This window comes from Fistularia commersonii, chromosome 1, assembly GCF_037954325.1.
Source record: "Fistularia commersonii isolate RoL2024-O1a breed Wild chromosome 1, RoL_Fcom_v1.0, whole genome shotgun sequence".
NCBI lineage: Eukaryota > Metazoa > Chordata > Actinopteri > Syngnathiformes > Fistulariidae > Fistularia > Fistularia commersonii.
In genome coordinates this window covers 161,164-187,690 of record NC_141284.1, presented here as the reverse complement: position 1 = coordinate 187,690, position 26,527 = coordinate 161,164, and the positions used below count along the sequence as shown (strand labels likewise).

Genomic DNA, 26,527 nt, shown 5'->3' with positions numbered 1-26,527 from the left:
GATGAGGTCTTATTTGCAAAGATTAGGACTTTGCCTGGCAGCTTAATGATTGACAGGAGGCCGTGTTGAAGAACCGCTGCTGCACTTTGGAAAGTTTTCCAGGTTCAATCCAAAATGCTACAGGTTCAATGCTCTCCTCATGCCTTAACAATGTTTGCGCATTGTTGGCATTCAAAACAATATGTTTTAAAATAAAACAATAACAGTAAAAAGAAAAAAGGTTTGACCTGTAAAGGCTTAGCGAGAAAGAGACGAGGCACCATTTATTCATTCATATTTTTATTTTTATCATTATTTTCAGTCACGTTTAGTTTTTCATTTCAATGTTTCAGCTGGGAATAGACCCTAACAAGAAACGGCACAGAGCCAATGGACACTATCAGATGCGCCGCAGCTCATCGCAGGTAGAGATGCTGCAGACAAATAGCCATGAAAGGATCCAGTAGTTTGTGTTTACTGCAGACAACACGGGGCAGTTACATTTGAGGAGGCGCTTCTCCGCTCTGCATTCTTCACAGCTGGGTTTGATCCCTCCCTGGGGGAATGAAGAGGTGTTTCCCCAAAGGCTCCGGGCAGAGTGATCCTTCTGCGAACACCAGCTGACCCCTAAGGACGGTAGCGTGGACCATGCCTTGCAGAGTGACGCCCAGGTAAGGAGTCAGCTGGACACAAACACGACACCCTTGAAACCTGTGCTCCTTCCATAGCACACTCTGCATTCAATGTGATCGGAGGGTTCCTCTGACCTTGTTTTTATGGCGGATGCTCGGTTCTGCAATCTGTGAAACGTGGAAGAGACATTGCTTTTGAATGCTAAGTCGGGGCTTTTGATTTGCAACACAGGTCCTGCAGCTTGTTATTCTGCGGGGTCTCAGTGTGTGCTCTGACAGGAACCACAGAGCTTTCAGGACTCCTGACCGTCCAGTACCCACTGTGGGCTTGGAGATCCACGCTATTTTCTGAAAAGTTGCTGCCACCTTTGAGTGCAAAATCTAATAAAATTAAAGCCTCTTTCAAAATTACTTTTCTGCAACAGTGTAAACAGAGGAGGCTACAAGTGCGGAGTACTGTCAGAAAAGGGCAGTTTGAAGGAGAGAGCGCTTGGTGCTTCTTCTAATGGAAGCTAACAATCCATTCACCTGGAATTCTCTCTCTGGGTCCCATATGACCAGGTCTGCATCGTAGCCCGGCTGGAGGCTTCCCTTCTGGGTGTCCAGACCACAAAGCTGCGCTGTTCCTCTGCAGAGGAACTTCACCACATCTGAAAGCTGAAAGCCTCTCTTACTAGCTGAAGTCCAGAACAGAGGCAGACCTGGAAAACATCAAACAGCACTGGGTTGTTACTAAGGCTGATGGGATTTCTGCCTCCCCAGACACATGAGGGATTTTGGACTGACTGTGCTTCATATTTGTCTGTTTGTGGTTTCATCAGCTGTTTTTATTTCATCTGAAAGGGCCAATAAAGCTGGGGTGGGGGGTGGGGGGGTGTAATACCTGTTTTCAGCATCTGACATTGACTGTACTCTCACTTTGTCTGCATGGTAAATGATTAAAATGCCCTCTAAACTGGCTCTTGGTCCTGTTTACTTCAGAGTGAACTTCATCCACTGATGATGGAGGCAAATCCAGACTGCGGTGAAACGTGCATGATTCATCCTTGTAGAATTGCTTTACTAACACAAAAACTAAAACTGGATGACTCATCACATTTCCATTGACTGAAAGTGTCACAACGTCACCCTTTCACAATCTCAAAGTCAAGCTCTTGCTGAACTGAGCAAAGCCCCGAGTTATTTTGAAGGCCTTCATTTGTGTGGGATGAACACCGGTGTCAGTCATAACATCGAAATCGTTCCTACTAAGACAGCCTGCTTCCTGGAATCCATTGGATTGGGTTGGAAACTGCTGTGTGGATGTCAAGACGGCTGCCATGGCGCTTCAGACACAAGACAGTTTGGGAAAAAGCCAGCAACAATGTTGGATTTGTCAAGTCAAAAGAATAAAACAATGGGCAGGGGCACTCCACTTAGCATTAAAAAGCTCAAATATGTGCTATTTTTGCACACGGAGCTTTTCAAAATAACAGCAAACAGTCTTTGATTTAGGCTGAGTCAAAATTCGGCTCCGCCATCTGCTCCCGCAGAGACCTACTCTTTCATGTTTTGCCCACTCTGCACCAGCAAATATTGGATTTACATGGAATGTGGTCATGCCAAGCAGCCTGTGACCTTTCACATGTTTAACTTGGTGTGCGTTACCAGCGAAAGCTCAGTAACTTCACGAATGCAATGGATGTTAGGTGCAATAACAGCAGCGCAAACAAAAGTTGCAACATAGATGACGGCACAGATTTAGTGCACGCAGTGTTAGCCAAAAAAAAAACAAAAAAAACCTGTATGTTTATGCCACCCCTGTGCCCTTTAATTGCTCCTTGGGGCCAAATAAGGTGTTTCTGAATCTCTAAGTGTAAAAACCGGCCCCCTAGGATGCGTCTGTTTGGACCCTCAGCTCCCAGCTGGCCACCAGGACATAGTGAAAGTGTGACCTTACATTGCAGGCCTCCCCACTAGTGATGTGCGAGTCCCGAACAAATCATTCAAAACTCACGAGTCATTTGAATGACTTGCGAGTCACAATTCCTCGTATCTATTGCTCGGTCAGTGTTGCACTTGGACAAACATTTGAGAAGTGAGAGACGGGTAGACGGAGGACTGAACGTCGGTTTACTGAAGAACATACAACATATTAATGCGCCTCTGTTACCACGACACAAGGGTGGAGTATCGCTCCACGCCGGTTGGTCCATTAGTCTACATTCACCAGCTCCAGGGTAGCCCTCCCCGACTCGTAATAAATGAGAGAGTGCGGCTCGTTCTCTACCCGGAAAGAACAAATCACTCACGAAATGACTGGCCTCCAGCCCTGCAGCAGGCTGTCACTGTCAGCGCTGGGAGAGTCCAGCCATTCCTGTCATTGTAACTTTGCATCATTACTGAGGTAAATTTGCACTACATTATGTACGTGGTGGGCAGCGCGGAGGACCAGTGGCGAGAGCTTTGGCCTCACAGCTTGAAAGACCTTGATTCGACACCGACACGGGGGACCTTTTTGAGTGGAGTTTGCATGTTCTCCCCTTGTCTTTGTGGGTTTCCTCCCACAGTCCAAAACCATGCAGCAGGTTAATTGAAAAAAAATTGGAAAAATTGTGAGTGAATGTTGTCCCTGCCATTGACTGGAGACCAGTCCAAGGTGAACCCCGCCTCTCGCCCCAATAAGTGCTGGGATAGGCTCCAGCATCCCCGCGACCCTGACTGCAGGATGAGCGGCAGACGATGGATGGATATGTACATGGTTATGTACTCAAATGCTGTGTATTCACTTCTTAGTTTATTGTATTTTTACACGGTGGCTTTTATATTTATGTTGCTCTAGGAGAGAAAACTACATTTTCTCCAAGACTGATGGTCCTCTCACTTATGTTTCACAATGAAATGGTGTATTTCTCTGTTTCAAATGGAAAAGCTCCGATCCTTTCCATTTGCTTGTGAAGGGTCGGAGCTTTTGATTGGCACGATGGGTGAGCGCCTCAGTGACTCCTTCTGTGACTGGAAGAGTCGCTGCTCCTCGGCGACGGTAACCGTCCCGACTTCCAAGCGGCTTTGGAGGACGCTCTTATTCTGAAGGTCCCCGTTTCCCATTGGCCAGGACAGATCACGTGACCGAGGTCAAAGTGCCCGCGGCCATCTTGGATTGTTGTTTTGGTATGGCAGTGTGCGCCAGGCCGTGCTTTTTCTAATCCTTTGCATCCGCTGACGTTGATCCTTGGAGACGCGTTGTTTGTGAGTTTACATTTACACCGCCCGGAACGATTGAAATATTGTGGTAGCTGGCTTCGAATTCGGCACTATTTCTGGGCTAATGCTAAGAGCGCTGTTGGTCAAACGAAATGCCATCGATAGATGTATCGAGTGGATTCCAGCGATCGTTGCACTTATCAGAGCTTGATAAGTTCGTACGTTGAGGACGTTTTCTGTGCTCTTTCAGCTTCACGAGTGTCACTGTCATTGTGAGGTCAACGTGAAGAAGGTTCACAGGAATTAGCCCGTAACTTTATCCCAACTACTCGGGCGTCTTTAACGACCCCGATGCCACATACACCTGTTTTCTGACACTTCGTACAGGGTCACACACCGCACAGAATACACAATAGCAGGGATAGGTTGAGAAGAGCTATTGTTTTTGCTCTTCGTCTTCTTGTCCAAGTGACCGTCGACAGCACAGACAGGCGCCACTTCCTACCAATGGGCTGCTATCATGAGCTACGATACCAATGGGCTGGTAGCATCTCTGCGGCTTCATTCATGCTGCCTTCAATGAGCAGACTCTGCCGGCTGTGACGAATTTTCCGCTTGTTTGTGTTTAAATTGTTTTCCCCGGTGTTTTTAAACGGCTGATAGGCTTTTTGGCAAATATATCCGGTACAACATGCAGCACACATTGAAGTCCAAGCCTAATCCCAAATTTCAGGTGCACAAATCCTTTTTTGAACCGGAAGACACCCACACGGTGCCAGTGATTGAAAATTGGACTGTGTAGCTTTCTTTAAATGCTTTTGAAATGCAATGTATAATCAACCAAATGATTTGACTATGGTCTAACTCAGAGATGGGCAATTACGAGGGGCCCACATGAGAAACACAGAGGGCTGAACCAGGGATAACGAGAACAACATACTTGAATAACATGAACAGCATAAATGTTTTTTTCCATTCATGTTCTGATTGACCTCACGCGAGCTGGACAGAGTCGCCCGAATGGCCACATGTGGCCACCGGCCCATAAATGCCCAGGTCTGGTTCTAACTTCATTTTGGGGGTTTGCTCGACGTTTCCTTGACTCTGTTTTTGATGCAGTAATCAGTATGCATGAATGTTTGTTACCAAATTGTAGAGAAGAAATGCCTCCCCAGGCCTGAATGAAATCGCCACAGTCCAGTTTCTTGAGGTCAGGCGTGCAGGGGGAGTGATCGGACACCACCATGTCGATATGTCCAGATTTCAGTGCCGACCATAGTCGCTCCTGATGGATGAGGAAAAGTCAACTTGTGATAAGGAAGCGGCAAAAAGAGACTCTCATTTGATTAAGACTGAGTTTCTACTTGGTTATTTGCTGTTCTGATGGGGGGGCAGCATTTAAATTGCGTCGCCCTTGCAGGTATGTCTTCTGCACACAGGCTGAGGTAATGATGGGTTGTTTCCACTGTCAGCGGGGCTCCGGCCTGCCGAGCCTCCTGGATCAGTTTGAGTGGCTCGGCCGAAGATAAGTGAACGACATGGCAGCGCACCCTAGAACAGAGAGAAGTTACTTCCGGGAGGGTTACTGGAGCCACAAACACCTCCAGGCATTTCTTTGCAGGGAGGTTTTTCAAAGGTGATGCTAGTTGTCAAGGGGCTGTGATTCTCACTGATACTGCACGCAGAGCTCTATGACGATGCGGATAGCCTCTGTCTCCATGATATCTGGCCTGGAATCCAGGAAGGTGGAGTACAGGGAGGGGTCTAGGTGGACAGGCGGGACAGAGGTTCAAATTATTTGTATCTTTGTGAGACAGGATAACAAATCAATTGTTTGTGCGTGAAAATGATGAAGTTGTGCCCTCTGGCCCATGGAACAGTTTTCTGCTGAGAAATACTTCATTTTTGCCCGGTCCGATACTTTTTTTTCCCTTTGGATAAAAGTATTCTCGATTGCCAATTTCACGGCTGTTCAGGTGACGCTCAGTCCATACCGGGACAGATTTTGTTCTTGCTTTTTGATCAAATCTAAAGAGGATCAGCAACAATATGATTGGTTTTCTCTCGCGCCAGTTTACTTAGTGTGAGATGGTACATTTGTTGGCACTTATGACTCACTGACCATCATTGCCTTTATCTCTTCTCCCTCTCTTACCTCGCATTTTCTTACCTACAGATTCTTTAAATAAACTGATGTTGCAGTCATGCAGACGACTGCCTTCTTGCTGCAAACTGCTTTGTAAAGAACTTCAAAGAAAAAAAGCACTTGCTTTTGAGGAATTCTTCAATCTCTTGAAGGTCTTTAAATCATAAGCCTTTTATTCATTTGATTTTTCTTAAACTCACACTTTAACGCATGAGAGGAAACTGAGCCTATTCCTCTTCTCTTGAGACATGATGGAGAAAAAGGAAATTGTGTATCACGTTTGTGAGCTCGAACAATTCATTTTGTGCATTCAACCCCTCGGAGATTCCACTGTAAAGGATCTTTCATTAAAATTGTTACCGCCTTCTCCATCTGCCGTCTGTGGCACCTCCATCTCGGCATGAAACTGAATGGACAAAGTGGGGTGTGTTTCAGTTTCACAAGTGGACCCATTTTCTGGTGGATACCCAAGATGATCCTTACCAGAAGGACACTTCCGGTTCCTTGTAGCTGCTTCATGGTCAAATGCAGATCATTGTCTGTCACGTGTGGGAATTCGTTCACCCCACTGTGGATCAGGAAACACTTGAAACCTGCCACTCCGGCCCGGAGCATGGGCCGAATCTCCAGCTGCAAGGAGGCATTTATTGGTGTTCATCTGGTTCTGCAGAGTGTGCCGGTACAACTTGTAGCAGGTACCTGATTTCCAGGAATCACTCCCCCCCAGAAGGCCGTGTCCACAAAACACTTCCCTGTTGCCTCCCGCAGCTTTTCATGAAAATGATCCAGAGTAGTGGTTGGAGGCATGCTGTTCCTGCAGGATTTTGATAAAAAATTGGAGAATAAGTGAACACCACAAAGCAGCGGGCCATCACAACAATGACCGGCCTGCAGCACCAACATCAGCGTTAGGGTGCTACTGAAACCATGAGCCCCTTTACAATTGAACTAAATGCTTGCAAATGATTTGTTGACCTTGTTTGTACACCGACGCAATGAAAAGATAATACGCCAACTCATGAAAAACTTGAGGTGGACGTTAACCAATGAAATGTTTGTGAGTTACGGAGTGGAGGTCACGGACGATGATTATGACCCATCCGGTTACTTTGCGCTATGTTTTTATCTTTCTGGAAAAGAGCAGCGTTGCACAAACTCCTCAACACTGTTGCTCAGAGAGAGAGATGAAGACAGAAAAACCTTTTTCTTGCATTTTGGCCTTCATCTGATAACCCAACATCGACTGGCAGCGACCCTTTTATTTCCTTTGACATTTTTTCGACATGAAAATCCGACTGATGTTGGACTATGTGGAATTCAGAGATGTGAGTCAAACAAGTAACGAGTTAGGGTCGGAAATTGGGTTTCTTAGCTTGTTATTTAAATATGTGACTTAAGAATGAAAAAGTCACACATTCAACAAGTTCAGTGTGCAAACTTGTCCGACAAGACTTCATAGCCTAAAGTCTAAATTTCCTTGTAGTCCTGTTTTAGTGCAAGCGTGTTTCAGTATCAATCAGAAATCCTCTGAACCTGTGTGATCTTGGACAGAGGAAGCCCTCCAAACACTATCCTGTGTTCTTAATTTTATCCCTCGATACCCCAGATGGATAAATACCAGATTGGGACCTTACAGCGGCATGTCCACAATGGTGGTCACACCTCCCGCGGCTGCAGCCCTGGTCGCCGTCCAGAAACCCTCCCAGGAGGTACGTCCCGGTTCATTGACATGAACGTGACAATCAACTATTCCGGGCATCACCAGTCTGTCTCCCACATCCAACACTTGCTGTCAGAGTAACAACGACAAAGGCGGAGATTCTGTTCTGTTAGGTTTTACTAGTTTTGAGGGCTCTCAAAATCAGCGAGAGGGAGACTTACAGGAGAACGCGTGAGTCGTCTTACCTCGCAGGGAACGTCCACCGCAAAGTTCATGTCTGTGAGAATCTGGTGTATTTTTCCTTTCTTTATGAGAATGACAGCAGGGCGGGCTTCATTACCCAAAAGGACCCTGGTGCTCCTGACAGCACTAACTGTGGAACCCAGCTTCATGTGTGCCTGTCTCAGCAAAGTGACACTGGGTCCTCGCCGCCGAGCGTGTTTTCGTGACGGGCACCCCGAGCCTCCTCCTCTGAACAAACAGTTCAAAGATAAACTGTGCTGACTCGTGTTGCTGTTTGACTTGCTTCTACAACTCCAATCTGGACACCAAAGTAGACTTTTAACTCTCAATAAAAAGGACCTGTCAGTTGATGGACGTCGGCAAATAAACAGCTCACCGTTTGTCAAGAAACTTCTAATGAGGAATGAGGTTTTTACGCTTTAATGTTTGATTATATTTTTTGCTGAAAAATATAAATCCGATCGTTAAGTACCTTACATTTCGTTTTTGCCTGATCAAAAAGGATGCAACTACGATGGTAGAAGACCTCAAGTAAAAGTATCAGTTTTCTATCAAAACATGGAATTTGTTGGATTTTTGTCTTACAACTGAGGTTTGTAATGGCAAAAATGCTCAGTGAGATATAACCGTAGACAAATGTGCCTCTTTAACTGTGTGGCTGGGGGTTGGGTTAAGTGTAAGAGTAAGGACTTCGTGAAATTGACGATCCTCACAATTGCTTTGGTCTTGGAGAGCTCAGCTGCTTCCAGGTTGAACTTCTGGGGCTGGACTCCACCATGCGTTCACGGGCAATCACTCCAGCAGGTTAATGGATATCGACGGTCTCCTCCAGGTCCGACTGGTCCACCTGATCCTCCAAGTCCTCCGGGTCTGGCTCGATGGTCCGCGCTGTGTTCCACCGTTCTGGGTCATTGACGAATCATTCAAAGAAGATCTTTGTCAAAATCTTTTTGTGGCAACTGGACTTCAGCCTCTTTCCTGGACGGCGTTTCACCTCTCGTCCAGAAGGCTTCCTCAGTTCAAATGGACCGTGGGCGGGTGTGGGTATGGAACTACTAGGGTTGAGGGCCGGTCTAAGTTGCGATGGCTTGATATGGTTATGGAAGAGTTGTTTTGCCGAACCTCATTCCAGTGGGTTTGTTGTGGTAATCGGGGTGTCGTTAGGTGGGGGAGAAGTGAGACTTCTGGAAACCTACCCGAGTTAAGGGGTACAGCTAAGTTTCAGACTGTGTGACACAAAGGAAAGGAACCCGTGAGATCACTCTGGCTGGGCCTCATACGGTTTCACCGGGTGGTTCTGAGGCCGCAGAATGACCCGTTGTGCGTGAGTCGGTCTGTCTCCAGTTGGATGGCGTTACATGTGGGTTAAAGCTTAAATTTTCAAGTCAAGTTGCCACAAAAAGATTTTGACAACGTTGGCCGTGATGACTGAGAACCTCCATACATGGATTCAGATCTGACAATATTCAAATGACCGATTACCGGTTTTATTGGAAGTAATGTTGAATGTTTACGGTTGTATTTTAAGATCAGATTAAAACATATTTATGGCTACGGTTTCTAAGTATTTCCACAGATGTTTGAAATTGAAAAAACACATTCACTAAGCTGAGAGAGGAGATGCTAAATACAGTTTTTAATTAATGGTACACCTCACATCTTAACTGCATGAGCGAATTAATTCATCCGTCCTCCGTAGTTTGCATCAAGACCCCATAACGTGACCCACGGAGCTCTAGCCCTCTGAGAACAGTGTCTCTCGGAGATTTGAGTTGTTCCTTAAATTACCCTCTGCATTGACCCATATTGGATCAGTTGTGATCAGTGCGTGGCAACATGTTTTGGACCTCGGAGCCCCTGCCCGATCACTGACCCAATCATTGATCAGCCGGTTGCGATGCACCAGTAACGTGCGCTGCTTCTTTCCCTCGGACGCAGGAAATCGTCTCCATGGCGTTACGACAGGGACACATCCGCTACCTGAAGGTAAGTTTGTCGGAGACCTTTGGAGATACTGCCATCAGCAGAGGATAAACAGGAATGTGTGTGTGTGTGTCTGTGTGCGTGTGTGTGTTTGTTTCAGGTGTGTGAGGGGCAGTCATCTCACAGCGATGATGTTTCCAAGGGAGGTCTTGGACAGGTGACTCCTGCTGTTTGACTGGTCAGGACTCGAGATGGTTAAACGTTCTTCCGACATGGGCATGATTGAATGTGTGTGTGTGTGTGTGTGTGTGTGTGTGTGTGTGTGTGTGTGTGTGTGTGTGTGTGTGTGTGTGTGTGTGTGTGTGTGTGTGTGTGCGCGCACGTGCATTTGTTTGAAGGAGCTGTACGACAACGGCTTCAAGCAGATGATGGAAGACGAGGACAACCGTACCAACCTTATCGTCAACTACCTGCCGCAGAGCATGAGCCAGGACGAGCTGCGCAGCCTCTTCAGCAGCGTTGGGGACGTGGAGTCAGCCAAACTGATCCGGGACAAAGTGGCAGGTAAGCGGTCCGGTTCAGCGATGGGGACGGTCCCATTTAGGCAGTACCCCCCAATTCGAGGAAAACTAGTACGAGGTCAACTAGTACTGGTACTTGTTCGTGCTTTGAGAAGGACCTTCAGGATGACGAGCCGTTCTCTGGATTGCAGTTGTCTATTTCTTGCTCACTTCTTTTCCTGGATTCTCATTCAAACGTAAGGACTCTGGATTTCAAGCAGAGGAGAAATGATGATTGCGAATTTTCTTTATTTTTCTTCCACTGTGTATTTTCCTCTGTGTATTAACAGTCCGTCCGGAGCACCGGTTCTCCTCCTGATTCGGATGTTCTCATACCAAAGTGGTGACAAAAGTAGAGCTCCGGGCAGCAGACCTGAACCCGTCCAGGTCCTCTGGTTGCAGGATAGGAACCTTCTGATCCTATTTTGTTGTCCGTTTTCTGTTTTTATTTCAGCCTTTGAAATGTTTAACTTTGAAAAAAAAAAAGTGACGTTTGCTAAATGTCAGATACTAAATGTTTCCTTCCTCCAAGTGGTCCTGTCACAGCCGGGCCACTGCGGGCAGACGTCCAGGAGCTCTGCTTGGAGCCTCAGCATGGTTGTCCCACGCCTCATTTATCAAATATTACATGAGCGCATGTTGTCGAGTCGTCTGTGGTTCCGATAGAAACGCACCAAAGTAAATAATAGGATCAGAGAAACTGCAGGTCTTGAATGTGGTTCAACAGCAGAAGTCGAGAAACGCGGTGGAGCAACAGGATCGAACTCAAGGACACATTTATCAGGGTGGAGGAGATGTGACTCATTGCAGCAGGATTTAATGAGGGATAGACAAAGTAATCCCGACTGAATCGGGGCTGGTGACCGCCGCTTCTCGGGGCGCAGGACAGGACGCGTGGGGTCACAAGCGGCCACCTTGTCACCAGGGCGAGGGTTGGCTGTCCTGTGATTTGACCCGTCTTACTGAGGAGTCATCAGCTGATCGTCTCACACGACTCCATCGAGACCTTTGATTGTGCGCACGTGTGTCTAACTGTAACCCGCTGTTGTCCTTTTGTTTCTCCAGGCCACAGTTTGGGTTACGGCTTTGTCAACTTTGTGAACCCCGGTGATGCCGAGAGGGCGATCAGCACCCTCAATGGCCTGAGGCTGCAGTCTAAAACCATCAAGGTAAGGTACCTCGGGTGCTCTGAGACTCTGTCTCACCTGAGCGATAGGGGGCGCTCTCTCCCGATCTAGCTCATCAAGGTACTTGAATCTCTGAGTTTGTGTGTCTTGAGTCTGAGTTCTCCCCCGCCGGTGTGCCCCTGTCCGTATTATATTTAGACGCAATGACGTACTTATTTTTGGATATCAAATGCTTTCATTTTGAAAAATTGATGCTCTAGTTTTGACCACGGATGCTTTTAGTATTTATTTCTCTAACGTGATGCCTTGTTTTTTTTTTTTAATATGCTTTTATCTTTGAAAACTGCCCTATTTTCGCCACACTTTGTAGAAAATATGAAGAATATCTGTCAAGTACCTGTATGTCTTTCTTGAGACCGACTGCCGGTTATTTGTTACTATCTTGAGATGGTTGTCGATGACAACACACTGAGAGGCAGCCCTCTTCGTCACAGGTGTCCTTTGCCCGTCCGAGTTCCGACTCCATCAAGGACGCTAACCTGTACATCAGTGGGCTGCCGCGGACGCTGGGTCAGCAGGACCTGGAGAACATGTTTTCACGCTACGGAAACATCATCAACTCCAGGGTGCTGGTGGACCAGGCGTCTGGTGAGATCATACAGGTCCGCTCAGTAGTCTACCCCCCACCACTAGGACCGCTAACATCATGTATCCGGCTGTGTAGGTCTGTCCAGGGGAGTGGCTTTCATCCGATTCGACAAGAGGGCCGAGGCTGAAGACGCCATCAGACACCTGAATGGGCACACCCCCCCCGGCAGCTCTGAGCCAATCACAGTCAAATTTGCCGCCAATCCCAATCAGAACAGAAACTCCCAGGTGTTGTCACAGATGTACCAGGGCCAATCACGGCGCTATGGAGGGCCCCTCCATCACCAAGCACAGAGGTTCAGGTATTGCACCCTGCGGTCCACTGCAAACCCCTGGTGTAATCTGATTACATGGTGCGGGGGAGTCAGATGCCTCAGATATTGACATTTTGTACGTTGCGTTTGCCTGCTCAGATTCTCTCCGATGAGCGTCGACCACATGGGCGGAGGAGGCGGAGTCTCGGGGAGCTCGTCGTCCGGTTGGTGCATCTTTATCTACAACCTGGGGCAGGATGCTGACGAAGCCGTCCTCTGGCAGATGTTCGGGCTGTTTGGCGCAGTGGTTAGCGTGAAGGTCATCCGAGATTTCAACACCAACAAATGTAAAGGCTTCGGCTTTGTCACCATGACAAACTACGAGGAGGCTGCGATGGCGATCAACAGTCTCAACGGGTACCGGCTGGGGGACAAAGTCCTGCAGGTGTCTTTCAAGACCAGCAAAGGACACAAGTAGACCTGGGCTGGAGGGCGGGGCAATGATCCAGCTCAGAGCTCCAGGTCATCGTCTTCAGGACTCTGGTCTGAACTGAGACGCTCATTTTAACACCATAAAATCTGGTCCAGAAAAAAAACGCGACAAACTGTATTCATTACATGTCATCATCAAAAGGTTGCATCCTGTTCAGTTTAGCCCAAGGAACATTTTCATTCTCCAGGGGTTCTGCAGATACCTGGCCAATCACAGTCACCTGCCTTGGTGGGGGGTCCGGGTGGGTCTGTGGATGGGGACCATCTGCTGAGGTAACTTTTGTCAACACAAGAAAGCTCGGGTTGCCATCGTGGCTAAAATGAAGTAGTGAATTTACTCGAAATTTCCCTAAGAACAAAAAAAAGAGTCATGCCGGTATTTTCCTCTAGCGCCCACACTGTTGGTGTGATGTGTGATGTCATGCATTCTGATACTCCCTGTGAGCACAGTCAGAAACATAAAGGTGATTCCACGCTGGTGTAAAAGCTGCTTTTATATGGTGCTTTTACTCTGTCGGCCCATCAGGGCACCTCAGACGCTGCCATGTCAGTGAGCCTTCCCTCTGCCACCTCTGTATTGTCACATGCACAGTGCGGACATGCGTTTCCCCAGACTGTCCAAACTGAAGGCCAGATTGTATAACACGGCTATAAAATAGATACCTCATATCAGAAAATGAAAACTAGCGAATGGCAGTGTGTGAAAGCAACAGGAGCGACAGCACAATCGTAAGGATGTAGCTTGGGCTGCAAACCGGTTCGTCCGCCGCGCTGCCGTCGTCAACAACGGGCGAGCAAATACACATAGGCTAATCGAAAGGTGCGACTTGAACAGGGTGACCGTTAAGAATAGGCAGCGGGTGTAGCTTCTCTGCAGGCTTTCCCACCTGCTGCGGGCGTCTCAGCTTCCAGAGTGATGGTGCTGTTGATGAGCCGGTCAAGATGCTTGACCAGTCGCAGCCGTGGAAATTGCTGCGAATCTTAAACAACATGTCAAACTTCCTCAGAAAGTACAGCTTAACAAGCTCTGTTGTTGAGACCAGGTCGCGTATTTGCTGATGTGGACACGCCGCTACTTAAAAGCGCTAACCCTCTACTTCACCTCTGGGATGACCAGTGGCTGAGAAGGTTTCTTTCCGTACGTTCCGTATGTCTCCACAATCATCTCCTTTGCGTTGTTTGTATCGAGGGTGAGGTTGTTGTCCTCACACGGTGGCGGCAGACCGGTCACCTCTGTCCTGCCGTCTGTTTCGACCCCGCCAGTGTTGCGTCCCATCGCCGCGCTGCAGTCCGTGAGCTTTGAACAGGACGGGGCTGAAGACGCATCCCTGAGGAGAACCCCGTCTGCATGATCTTGACATGTCTTCCAGGTGGGAGAGGGAAGATGGAGTTGCGCGAGATTATGTAAAATGATATACAGTAGTTTTGCATTAGCTCCTCAGTGTCGTGAAAGCTCAGCAGCTCTGAAATGTAATCAAGCATGAATTAAGCAAAGCGATGGCATTCCCGTGCTGTCAAGAACAAAAGTACCCAACCAGAGCTCCTTGCACCGCCCAACTAGATCCCGCCCTCCCTGGTCAGCCTTTGCTCACTAATGAGATGTAAATATAAAGATAAGTCTAATAAAACACTTTTCATTTGATTCACTTCTAAATTATAACCAGACCCAATCTGCTCCGGACGCAGATTCTCCCTCAGCTCAGGGCTCTTAAGCTTTCCAGCAGCCGGAAGAGAGCCGTCCCTGTTAACAAAGCAACCCTCGCCATCTTGTGCACCGCCTGGTGTCCTTCTAAGGACACTGCAGGAGAGGTTCATGAGGGCAAAGAACATCCAGGTATGGGTGGCACTGAACGTGTAACAAATGATTAATAACAGGATGAACCGTTGTTTATCACTGCAAATGCGTGCAGCTGAGTTCTTCAAACCCCGAACGAAGCCTCGGTCACTCCTTCATCGGGCTGTCAGACCTTGAAGTCCGTAAGCTCGTACTGTGTGTGTCAAGAAAACCGGAATGTTCTTCATGAAGGGATACATTTCTGTATATATCAGGAGTTGTCAGAACCAGGTCTGAGTTCTGTGCCTGTCATTGAGATGAGGCAAAGACCGCCTGTGATGACAAGGTGTTTCCTGAGCACTATTTGATCATTCAATTTAAGTAGTTGTTTTTTTTCCATTAATTTGAAGTTTAGTGACTTCTTATTATAAGTTCCAAAATGTGTTTTTTCAACTTCTTTCTATTTAACATACTCGATCCTCCCTGTTATCATTTTATTACCATTTCTGTCAACGTTGTTTTCTCTAGATGCATTCACATTTCATGCAGGGGAATGTAAGAATAAAAAACAACACAGGTGGGATTCTACATGTCTGGTTTCTCTAAGAGGGTTCTGTCCATGTTATCCTGCCTGGGTTCTTCAGGTCTTCCCCCCACAGTCCAAGAACAGTCAGGAGGTTCACTGAAGACTGAGCTGTCCACGCATATGGACAAAAGGGTGCATGGTTGCCTGTCACGAGGTCTCAATGCTTGTCAAGATGTCAGCAAATCAGAAGGCGCAGGGTCGGAGCCTCCAGATGGGGCCTCTGGTCTGACCCAGGGGCCAATGAGTGGAACTCAGGTGAGCCAGGAGAAGGAACGGAGAGATGCTTATGGGCTGGAGAAGTTTTCCACGGAGTGAAGGACTTATTGGAATCTGCAGAAGAGGGAGGAAATAGGACAGAACGCCACGGTCCGTCCGGTAGAGTGGATTTCCAATGACCAGCTTTGACGTGCCTCAGCCCAGTGTCCAGCGCTGCTCTGGGATAACGTTTTAAAGCACTTCATTTTCGATCATCCTCAGCTCCTATGGTCCTAAATGTTTCACTTCTTTGACGCTCCAGATCATTGGTTGATGTTTCCTGGTGGGTCGTATTGCTGTTGTACCTGATAGACGTCTTATCGTTCAAATACTCCATCATATGAGGTCTGAAGAGCTCCAGACGCTCTGCATGAATGCAAACACCGTCTGCAAGAACAAGCTGGATTGTATTTCAATTTCACTGATTGTGCTAATGGTTGTTACTACAAAGGTGTCCCCGCTGGCGCAGGAGGTAGAACAATTGTCTTTGGAACCTTGTTCGATTCCCGGCTCGTCGAAGTGTTGCTGAGCAAGACACAGAACCCCTAACTGATCCGCAGGCAGCCTACTGCTCATGGTTCATCCATGATGGGCTCATTGCAGAGAATGAATTTCCCCAAGGGGATTAATAAAGGATAAATTATTATTAATTTGACTATTTTATTTGTTTTATTTTAGGGCATCTAATTTGAATCATTGCCCTCTTTTTTTAATTTCCACACCAGTGTCCTCTCAGGGTTGGAGCCTCCAACATACTTTTGTTTGGAGAACTTCCAGATTTTCTTAATTTCCAGGGAAGGCATGTTCTCCATCTTAGCCTCTCCATTAAGTTCACCAATTTCCCAGTCGGCGGTGTGTGTATTTGCTATTCTATATGTGGCTGCCACTTGGAATTGTGCTGCCTCTGCCTCCATCTCTGGTCTTTATTCTCCATGACATGTCATGTTCCTAGTGCTCATTGCCATCACTTGTGACCATTTCCTCCTTGTGGAGACTATCCTTCGTTCGCAATTAAAACCTGTCCAGTTCTTCACCAGCCCCCTGTCAGGTGGTTGAGTTCATCCATCTTGCCTGGTTGCCCCCATTGGGAAAAGTCTTGACAGAATGAAGTGGCCATATGAGAACCTAGCTGACGTAGACTCGCTGGTGGTCTGGACTCAGAGCCTGGCAGTACGTCTCAGTGCTTCCGAGACACCAGATGTGCTCCACCATGTCCCTGAGACCATGCATCGAATTCCGGGGGCAGCAGTCATTTCCTGCCATGTCATCAGTCAATGCCCCTAAGTGCTGGTACCGAACCCCAGTGGTTCCCTGCACAGGGCCTCATTTCCCACCAGGTGTCCCTGTCGGGGGAATCGTCTGCACCAGACATTGACAGGGGATGGGCAAGATCCAGCTTTGTTTATTTGGTCTGGGGCGGTCTTGAGTCTCCCCCTGAGGGAAGGGTACTATCATGATGTTGATTCTGCTGATTGCCAGCACTGGTTTCCCTATCAGCCCCTTGATTATGTTTTCCAATTGGGTATAAATTCATGTTGTGCTGGGTTTTTCGTGGCTGTCCCCAATGCCATGTCTAGTCTGTATTCCTGAGCCCATGTTTCTAGTGTTTGCCTACTCTGCCGGTTGCCTCCTTGTAGAGACTGCCCTGTGTTCGCAATTAAAACCAGTCCAGTTCCAAACCATTTTCCTACTGTGTGTAAGAGTTGGTCTGTCTTGCCTAGTTGCCCTCTTGGTGCAAAGTCTGACACCTTCTTCCCCATCGTAACAGCTTATAATGTATCCAATGAACTTTCTGGTGTGACCACACCATTGTTAAATTTCACAAGTGAGTTAATTTCTTTCCTGATTGAGGCCTTGTTTGTTTGTGAGACTTCAGTTTATTTTGCAAGTTGTTTTTTTTCGGATGCAAGTTTGGGTCAGCTGATAAATACAAGGGTCACGGTCACACCTGTTGTCCCAATTCCACAAGTCTTGATCTCGTCTTATTTCCATTCTGGTAATTTAGGATTGAAGGGATTATAATTTCATCAGTTACAAAAAGTACCAAAACTCACCATACATCAGTTTGGGAATGAGAGATTCTTAGTGTCTTAGAAGGGACAAGCTCCTGCTCCAAATGAAAGGGAATGTTAGCAGATTAAGGGTTTGTTTAGTGCACACCTTGTTGAATAGTAAGGGGTGTTTTAAGAAAAGTAGCTGCCTCCAGGCCCAGGAGGATTATTCATCCATTTGTCTCCTGATAGAACAAACATTTCAAATTCTGGCACTAAAAACATTGCACTCACTGGTGCTTGAAAGACCTTTGTGTAGTTTAAATGTTGATTGACTGTCTGGCTGTAGTAGTGATTGTGGTTTATCATTCTTTTACAGAAGTGATGTTTGATATGATTTTTTAACTGAGTAAGACCCAAGCTCTTGTTTGGTTTTGAATTTTAAATATATCTCCTATTGCGGTGTGAGCAGCATCTTTTGACATGGTTCAGATTTTCAGGGGAATGATGTCCACGTACGGGGACTCCTGACGGACAACAAAGGCAACCTAAAAGGGGATATTCATGAATGTCGAAACTGGATCTTTTGAGGTTAGGGTTGTCAAAATTCTGAGATCACGGACAGCCGGGCCTCTGGATCGAATGAAATTGGATTCTTTCAGTAATTGCTTGGAAATGCTACAACTTTAGGGTCCCTTAGGGTTTAAAAAACAGGATTTGTTTGAAAACAAAATACAAAAAAAAAAGAAAGGAAGAAAATCTAACTTTTTTGTTTTAGATTAACACTCAAGTTGATGAATAACTGACATCAATTAATACGTCATTATGCTGACATTGAAGATAATGGTTGAATAAAACTCTCCATCTCCCATGTATTTTGTATCATATATCTCAATTGAAAAAACTAAATCAAGCCGAGCATAAAGAGTAAAGCAATATTGTGATTATTCTGATGATCAGTATGAACAATTAAACAACTCTTCTGAATATGAGAATGGGTTTACTTTTCTTGCATCTAATTTCATAATCATATAGTATTTTGGTATTTATGATACCACAAACACTCTGTTGATAAACTTAAATTAAAATCTCCAATATCAAACTTTGGCATCTGAAGTGTGAAAGCAACACACATATTTTATAAAGGATATTTTTTTTTACTTTAATTTTTTTTCATTGTTTTAAACAATGAAAAACTGTTCAATTTAAGTCAGGTAAATTGTTAAAAAAAGAAATAAATCAACAGTTGTCTTGTTAAAAACGACAAACAATGCAAAAGAGCAAAAACAGATTTATTGCCATATATTCATATCCTTAAGGTCTACGTGGCTTGAATCATATATTATCAAGGTTGACTGCAGCTTGTCTTAATGAATAGTTTTTGATAAGTGCGTATATTTGAGTGTGTTTGTGTTTTTGTGTTTTGAAAAAAAAAGGGAAATTAGGAAAAAGATCAGACACTATGCCAAAGCCATCTCTAAAATGGCACTAATAAAAACATGTAAACGTCAGTCTGACAAGACCTAGTTTCATGTATGATCAAGAGGAGGCGAGTGAAAATAGATTTCAGTCATTTGCTTTCCACATGTCTTCAGGCAAAATGCGTAAAATGATGTGAAAGAAGTCAAACTATGCAGACTTGATTGTCTCTGAGACCCTCTTCTGAGAAAAATACAGGCTTGCTTCAGACTCATAATGGTGGCACCGCTTCAAATCCGTGGAGAAGTGTTTTGATAAATTTCTTATTAAAGTAAAAATATAAAGCCTAATTTCCCTCTCGTGTGTTGCTATCGCATTTGTTCCTGCTTGTGTGTTTGCTTTTTTTTCCCCCCGGTGTGCGTGTTTGTGAGTCTAAAGTGTGATCAGTTGTGATCCGTGTGGGCCAGAAATCAGGGATGAGGTCTCTCATGGATTATCTCTGCAGAGCTTTGGTCTAGAAAAGAAAGATAGGCTTAAAGCTATGCATACACACAGCCAAACATAAATGTTATTTTGATGCCCATAGACAGAAGGGGGGGCTCCTTTGCTTCCTGTTTTAATGCACAAAAAAGGCAGTTGATCATATATATTATTGTTTGTTTGGCTGTTTTAGTATCCCGTTTCTGCCTCTCCATAATGCTTTACAATTTGGGTAATTTTTTTGGAAGAGGGTCAAAATGAAAGATAATGCTGCACAATAGATCAAAGTTTGGAGGTCAAGACACACTTTTGAAACATGGACTTCTTAATCTCTATTGAAGAAAAAAACTTGATAAAATCAGTGGCCATGTCCATGCGTTCCAATACGCAAGTAATGATTTCTAGATGAGGGAGCAGCGGCATGTACAGAAGTAATTTTATAATCTTACCACAGTTTGGAAGAATTATAGCTGTCGCACAGCTCAAGTGGACATACGTAAAACGATTACATTTGAGATCCATGTCTGTCTTTGCATGACAAGCCTTGCGGAACATGGAAACGAATCAAAGGTGCCCATGAACAACTTGAATACAGTGCAACCAACCAGTCAGATGAAATTAAGTTCATAGATTGTAAATATGGCTTGTAACAGATGTAAAGAGAATCTGCATTATTTGCCATGGTGAGCATGATGTCCAAAAATGTCCTGGAATCACTTTCATATCTTTTTATGTAACAGCATTGATCTTGTTCACCTCTCTCGGGCATATTGCATAAGAAAGAATCAAATTCAGGTGCTCAGCCAGCCTGTCGCAAATGCTCCTTTTTGGCGACATTAACAAGAAAAAGATTTGAATGGCAATATCAGGCTGGAGGGACGATTTACATTCTATGATACTACAATATTCATGTACAGAAATAGATTCAAATCGCTGGAACGACCACACTCCTGGTCCTTGTTTGACTTGCTGTCTACATAAATAGAAAGTGTTTTTTGTCATGTCAGATTTTATTTAGAGAGCGTCAAAGTGTCTCGAGATACTTTCCATGTAGAGCAGGTCTGAACTGCACTCTATAAAAATGTTCAAGTAAATATTTGGGTAAATTTAGTCACGAGGGTTAGGGGTTAGTATAACAGTGAGGATGAGGATAAGGTTTGCCCTGGGCAGGCAATGTGGAATCCGTCAGAGGTTGGTTAACGCCGCTGGGAGCCATACAGGTCCTCACCTCCTCCCGCCGGGCAACGTGCACGCTACGAGAACGGCGGGACGGAGAGTACCGGGGACGCGAGCCGTCAAGACCGCCCTAAACTAAGCCCCGCGGTTCGGGGATACCAGGGGCACCGACGTATCCACCATCAAATACGACACGAGCAATGGCTCCCGGGGCCGGAAGATGACAGAGGACGGGGACACCGCAGCGAAAAAAAAGAGAAGAGGTTTGTCCTTCCCCCCTTTGAAAATGTATGAATGTATTGTTAAAAGATGCTTATCTTCATTATAGCTCATCGCACGAGTTTAGAGCCGTCGCGCCTGTGTGCGTGAGTGTGCGCATGCGCGTGGGGGGAGATTCCAGCCCTTGCCCAGCGATGATGCACTTTCTTCGGACACGGATCTCCGGACCATCGGCGTGGAGCTCCGGGAGCTTCAGGCATGCACATGAGAATGAGTGGGGGAGTTAAGGAGGGGGTAATGTGTATGTGTGTGTGTGTGTGTGTGTGTGTGGGGGGGGGGGGTTCCAGGCCAGCAATAATGCACTGACTTTAGATGGGGATTCCCGGAACGTTGCCGTGGAGCCCCTGGAGATCCAGAGTTGTACATGTAACCCTGGGAAATTTGGTATTTCTTTAATCAAATAATTTTGTTTTGGTTTCAAGGAATTTAAGTATTTTTAGATTCTACTGTTTTGTTCATGTTGAAAGTAATTTTTCTGCAGAGATTTGTATTATATTTTGTTGTTGTTTTGTACCAATCAAAGCATCTTGTGGTGGGGTATGCGACTAGCAGCGTTTCTTTTGCAACCTGTGATTGGGCGTTGAATCGTCTCGTCAGTTGTTCTGTTTCCAGTTGGCTGGGGGGCGGGAGGAAGGCAGGGTGAGGTGCAACCAGGTTTAGATGTAACCAGGTTTAGGTGTGAGGGAGAGACGAGAAGGAGCAGGAGAGCTGCACCTGCAGGACTTTCTGGACTGAAAAGGTTCAGGTTTTGCTTGATGGAAAGTGCCGAGCGGTGAAACACTGTACCTGCTACACTGACTGGACTGCGGCACGACAAGAAAAAAAAACTGACGACGCCAAAGAGGGACTTTGCCGCCGTGTTAGTTAACGGGCTAAGCTAACTGGATCGCTAACTGCGGACGACAATCCACGGCGGCCCAGATAGCGCTCCAGGCGACCAGGAAAAGCCTGGTAGCTCCTCTGGCGACGAGGGAAACGGCGACCATCCCTTCCCGCCTGCCGCCTCAGCCGACTCCTCCAGTCAGCACTGTCAGGAGGTGAAGTAAAGAACGCTGACGTTGATTCTTCTCAAAGAGTGAGTACTCCGCTTCATTTTGTTTACTGACTCTGCTCAAAGAGGGAGAATTCGCCTCTTTATTTTTCTCCTACCAACCGGATTAAAGGGCCTGTACGTTCTTTTGGCTCCCACGTTCTTCAGCGTCGATCAGGCCTGCAACTGGGGGTTTATTTATCTTTAATTTTTTTATCTGATCACCAGTTGGTGTGTAGTTGTGGGCCCACTATTTAAAGTGTTATACAAAGGTGACACCGTTCTCATTTGATTTTCTGATCCTGTAATGACCAGATAAGTTTTATTTCACACGTTAAGAGCCAGTGAGTCACAGGGTGACAGTCTCTTTTTATTGTTAGTACCTGGCTGATTCTGGGTTTGAGAAACCGGTGTGAACAAGGTTCATAATTCCATTATTATTTTTCTGACGCATTCTTATTTCTGTTTAATAAATTACAACTTATTTTTGTCAAGTGTGTTGGTGATTTGTTTTCTATAAGTAGTATTTTTTGTGATCTTTGAAGTAAGAGATAAGACGGGGGAAATACATTTTACATCAAAAAGGGGAATAATTATCGACCTAGGGCGCAGACCTCATAACAGGGTTAGAGAAGCGCTACATACGTGTGAGTAATGGGAGTATTTCCCCCCTCCCTTTATGCTCCTAATTCTGCTGCATCTGGTTTACCAGGGCCATAAAAGCTCCCCATGGCCCTGGTACCCGTCTGACTTTCCAGGCCCTGGTACTCCATAAAGTCTGTTGAAGTTTCTCTAAGTTTTCCTCTCGGAGAGAATGCAAAGCCCTTAGACAGAATGGGTCTGCTCTTCTTCCGCGCTGCACTGTGTAAATACATATACTAACATACATGGACATTTCCTCAGTGATGTTCCTGAAATCATTGGGTGTTTTGGGTCTTTCAACATCACACACCCTCATCCAGGTGACCCAGCCAGGGCTGATCAGACCCTGGCTTGTGTCCAGTTGGCATGCTAGCTACCATGGCTCTCCTCTCTTGAGCCACAGCCATCTTGAGGCCCTCTCTGCAGCTTCGGTGGTATTGCGGATGGCTCTTCTCTTATGCTGCCCGACGATGCCCAGTCAACCCAGAGTGCTGGCATAGGACCGGGCCGCTAAGCCCCTGCAGCCCACTTTCACTGGAAGGCATTTTGCCCTCCATCCTGCTTGCTGGCACTCATTGACCAGTCCCGTGTACTTGGAGAGCTTCCTCTCAAAAGCCTCTTCCAGGCGGTCTTCCCACGGGACGGTCAACTTCCGCATTATCACTTGCTTGGTGGCCTCTGATACAAGGACAATGTCAGGACGGAGGGTGGTGGTTGCAATATGGCTCGGGAGCTTAAGCTGTTTTTCAAGGTCCACTAGCAGCTGCCAGTCTCTTGCAGATGTTAGGATGCTTGCTGGTGTTCTTTTAGCTTTGGCCGCCTGCTCCCCAGCCCTGACAAAGCCAATGGAGTTCTTGGCAGGGCGGAAGTGCTTTGCCCAAACCAACCCTGTGCTGAGTGCCTCAGCGATGGTCTTCAGAACTTGGTCATGCTTCCACGGTAGCGCCCTTCTCCTAATGCCGTGGTGCAGCAGTTTAGGACGTGTTCTGAAGTGCCTCTCTTGGAACACAATGGGCAGGCTGGTGACTGCTAAGCCCCAAGTATGCCTGGACAAGAAATTTGATGCTGTGAGGCTCAGCTTTCCAGATCTCCCTCCAGGTAACTTTCCTCTCAAGAGCATTCACCCATCTTGTCCAGGCTCCCTGCTGTCTCATGCCCACCACCTTGCAAGATCTTGATTCCTCCTGTTTGTACGGCCTCTTCTGCCTTCCACTTTTTGCCCGTCCTTACCTGGATTCCAGCATTAGCCACTTTTGGATCGCTGGAATCCCTGCACCGCACCACCTCTCGGGCTCTGGTTACCTTGAACTCCTCCTCCAAGGACTTGAAGGGCAGCTGCAGTTTGTTGTTGCGCCCATAGAGAGCAATGCTGCTCAGGCTCTTTGGTAACCCCAGCCATCTGTGGAGGTGGCTACTGACTTTCCTCTCTAGGGTTTCTACTGTGGAGAGTGGGACGGCATAGATGAGGAGCGGCCACAGGATCCTGGGGAGGATGTCGTGCTGGCAGACCCAAGCCTTGAATTTTCCAGGTAGACTGGACTTGTCCACAGACTTCAACCAGACATCCAACTCACCACAAGCTGTTTGGATGGATGCTACATCTTTGAGAGAGCTGTCAAACATCTTGCTCATCTCAGACTCTTGACTGGCCTCTCTGAGACTGTAGGGATAGCTGCACCTGCGATGTTGAAGCGGAACTTGTCTTCTACTGTTCCTTTCCTTAGCTCCATTGACCTAGATTTGGCAGGTTTGAAGCTCATTCGGGCCCACACCATCATCTTCTCCAGCCCCTTCAGAATCCACCGACATCCAGGAACTGATTCAGTGGTGACTGTTAGGTCATCCATAAATGCCCTAATGGGTGGCTGTCGTTGTCCAGAGCTCATCAGGGGCCCTCTGCACTCTGGCTCAGCAGACTTGGTGAGCATATTCATGGCCAGGGAGAATAGCGTCACAGAGATGGTACACCCTGTGGTGATGCCAATCTCCACCTTGTGCCAGCTGGATGAAATTGATCCTGAAGAAACCCTCATGCTGAAGTTGTTGTAGTTGTCAGCGATGAGGTCTCTACATCTGCTCGGAACATGATGTTTCACCAGAGTGAGCTGGACTAACTTATGGGGTAAGGAGCTGAATGCATTGGCCAGGTCGAGCCATAACATTGACAAATTGCCCCTCTGCTCTCTGGCCTCCCGGATTAGCTGTGTCACCACCCCTGTGTGCTCCACACAGCCTGGCATCCCTGACATGCCACCTTTCTGAACTGATGTCTCAATGTAGGTGTTTCTAGCCAGGTATGAGCCCAGTCTCTCGGTGATAGCGCTTAAGAAGATCTTTGATTCAATGCAGGGAGGGAGACGATGCGGAACTGATCAAGCTGGGTGGAGCCTTCTTCCTTCGGATTCCATACTCCTTCGGCCCATCACCATTGCTCTGGTATCTTCCACTTTCTCCAGAAGAAACTCAGAATTTTCCACAGATGCATAAGCAGTTTGGGACAGTTTTTGTATACTTTGTACGAAGTGCTGCTTGGTCCTGGAGTAGAGCATGCTCTGTCTTTATGGACAACCTCCTTGTTTTCAATTAGCCTCAGCTCCGACATGTCAAACTGCACCTCTGGTTCAGCGGGATCAATGAGGATGTCGCAGTCTCCCAGCTCCATTTCTCTTCTGGGGTCGCCGAACATCTGTGAGAGGTCTTGATCGATGTCTTCCCTTGAAGAGGTAAGTTTGCCACTGCGTTTCTGGCCTAGTAGGTCTTTTGTGATCTTGAAGGGGTTCTCGGTAAAGGCCGTTCGTTTACGAGCCCTCTCACGTCGCCGCCTCCGATGCCACTCTGCTCGGCGTAGGACCCTTATCCTCTTCCGATGGATGGCCATCAATTGGGTTAGGCCCGATCGCTCCTCTTCAGTGCTCTCATCTCTCTTCTGATGAGGTGGATCTTCTCTGCTCTGTGGTTCCTTGCGTAGGATGTTCCCGAGCCTTTCTTCTGCTCTTCGCTGAACCGTACTACTGCTATGCCAACAATGATTGCCGTCATTGCTTGCAGCTTCTGCTCTGCCTCTCCTTTTGACACAGTCTCCAGGATTTGGTCCACATCATCGTTGAACTGCTTCCACAGTGAAGTCATGGCAGCTGCTGGCCACTTGATCCGCCGCTCTGAATCGATGCTCGAGGAGCGCAAGGGCAACACTTGGAGGTTCCGAGCACTGTGGAGTGACTCCAGGCAAGGCCCCTCCTGCGTCTCACCAGGTGGAACATCTGTGCTTGTATTGCTCCTGCTCCCCCCAAGCACTTCTTCTCTGCTTGGTGAATTTTCAAGCCGTGCATGTTTTTGCAAACCTTTGCACAAATACACTGTGAGCTCGTAGTCGTTTGTCCATTGCTTTGGTCTGTTACCAATGAATCCGTCCTATTGGGGTTAGGGGCTCATCCTCCCCCCCCTCTTGGGCACCCCTGGGGGTATCCCTCCATTGAGTTCGTCATAGCTTGATTAGGTGTCCTCCTCACGGTGAATACAGATTGGGTTGCCAGCCCGCTCTGGCCCGGTCGCCATCTCGCCGAGCTGTCTGAGATCCGTTGGCAATATGCAGTCTGAAACTACTCTTGAAGTTACTATAACTCATTAGTCCCTACTGGACAGAGCCTTAGGTTGGTTCTGCCCCCTCCCCGGACTTCCAAATGTGGACCACCCATTTCGTGTCTTTACATTTGTTACAATGCCCAAATTTCAATCGATGGGAGAGTAAGGAGGGGTCTGTTGTGCAGTCATTTGGAATTGCTCTGTCCTGACTTACGAGTGCTCAGTATTCCTGTTTCCATGTCATGTTAGTGTCCGTTGCCATGACTTGTGCCGGTTTCCTCCTTATGGAGACTGTCTTGTGCTCACAATTCAAAATGGTCCAGTTCTACACCAGCCCTGGTCAGGTGGTTGGGTTTGTCTGCCTTGCCTGGTTGCCTCATGGTGAGAGGTCTTGGCATAACCAAGAAGCTTTGTCACTTTGCCAAACGCACCGGTCAATGCAGGCATAATGAGACCGCTTTTCTCT

At 46.9% G+C, this 26,527-nt stretch overlaps 2 protein-coding genes and 1 pseudogene across 3 annotated transcripts; 1 reads left to right on the top strand and 2 right to left on the bottom strand.

The window, feature by feature from the left end:
* Nucleotides 1–262: 262 nt before the first annotated feature.
* On the bottom strand, nucleotides 263–8,684 carry LOC147236970 (allantoinase, mitochondrial). Of its 2 annotated transcripts, XM_086170743.1 has the most exons (11): nucleotides 7,846–8,068; nucleotides 7,575–7,729; nucleotides 6,640–6,754; nucleotides 6,424–6,570; nucleotides 6,301–6,346; nucleotides 5,465–5,558; nucleotides 5,159–5,345; nucleotides 4,941–5,079; nucleotides 1,140–1,312; nucleotides 747–779; nucleotides 263–662 (listed from the first exon to the last, which is right to left on the bottom strand). In XM_086170743.1, exons 1-11 carry the CDS (start codon nucleotides 7,990–7,992, stop codon nucleotides 513–515), a joined length of 1,386 nt encoding a protein of 461 aa, XP_086026869.1. In that variant the 5' UTR covers nucleotides 7,993–8,068; the 3' UTR covers nucleotides 263–512. The 2 variants fall into 2 exon arrangements, with proteins under 2 accessions (XP_086026869.1, XP_086026949.1); XM_086170823.1 differs by lacking the exons at nucleotides 7,575–7,729; nucleotides 7,846–8,068 and adding an exon at nucleotides 8,557–8,684.
* A 1,097-nt stretch (nucleotides 8,685–9,781) lies between these two features.
* Nucleotides 9,782–13,333, top strand: LOC147236969 (ELAV-like protein 1). Its single transcript, XM_086170951.1, has 7 exons — nucleotides 9,782–9,829; nucleotides 9,927–9,983; nucleotides 10,165–10,330; nucleotides 11,392–11,495; nucleotides 11,948–12,101; nucleotides 12,178–12,403; nucleotides 12,515–13,333. Exons 1-7 carry the CDS (start codon nucleotides 9,794–9,796, stop codon nucleotides 12,831–12,833), a joined length of 1,062 nt encoding a protein of 353 aa, XP_086027077.1. The 5' UTR covers nucleotides 9,782–9,793; the 3' UTR covers nucleotides 12,834–13,333.
* A 7,517-nt stretch (nucleotides 13,334–20,850) lies between these two features.
* Nucleotides 20,851–26,034, bottom strand: LOC147236968 (uncharacterized; annotated as a pseudogene).
* Between the last annotated feature and the right edge of the window lie 493 nt (nucleotides 26,035–26,527).

What these genes read in the sequence shown, in the direction of transcription:
- LOC147236970 (XM_086170743.1), bottom strand. Translation starts at nt 7,992, where the DNA reads ATGAAGCTGGGTTCCACAGTTAGTGCTGTCAGGAGCACCAGGGTCCTT. An exon ending in GAGCTCTGCGTGCAGTATCA is followed by an intron (nt 5,346 to 5,464) that starts GTGAGAATCACA and finishes TCTCTGTTCTAG; the next exon opens with GGTGCGCTGCCATGTCGTTC. An exon ending in ACCCAGAGAGAGAATTCCAG is followed by an intron (nt 780 to 1,139) that starts GTGAATGGATTG and finishes CACGTTTCACAG; the next exon opens with ATTGCAGAACCGAGCATCCG.
- LOC147236969 (XM_086170951.1), top strand. Translation starts at nt 9,794, where the DNA reads ATGGCGTTACGACAGGGACACATCCGCTACCTGAAG. An exon ending in GCTGGTGGACCAGGCGTCTG is followed by an intron (nt 12,102 to 12,177) that starts GTGAGATCATAC and finishes CCGGCTGTGTAG; the next exon opens with GTCTGTCCAGGGGAGTGGCT. An exon ending in CACCAAGCACAGAGGTTCAG is followed by an intron (nt 12,404 to 12,514) that starts GTATTGCACCCT and finishes TTGCCTGCTCAG; the next exon opens with ATTCTCTCCGATGAGCGTCG.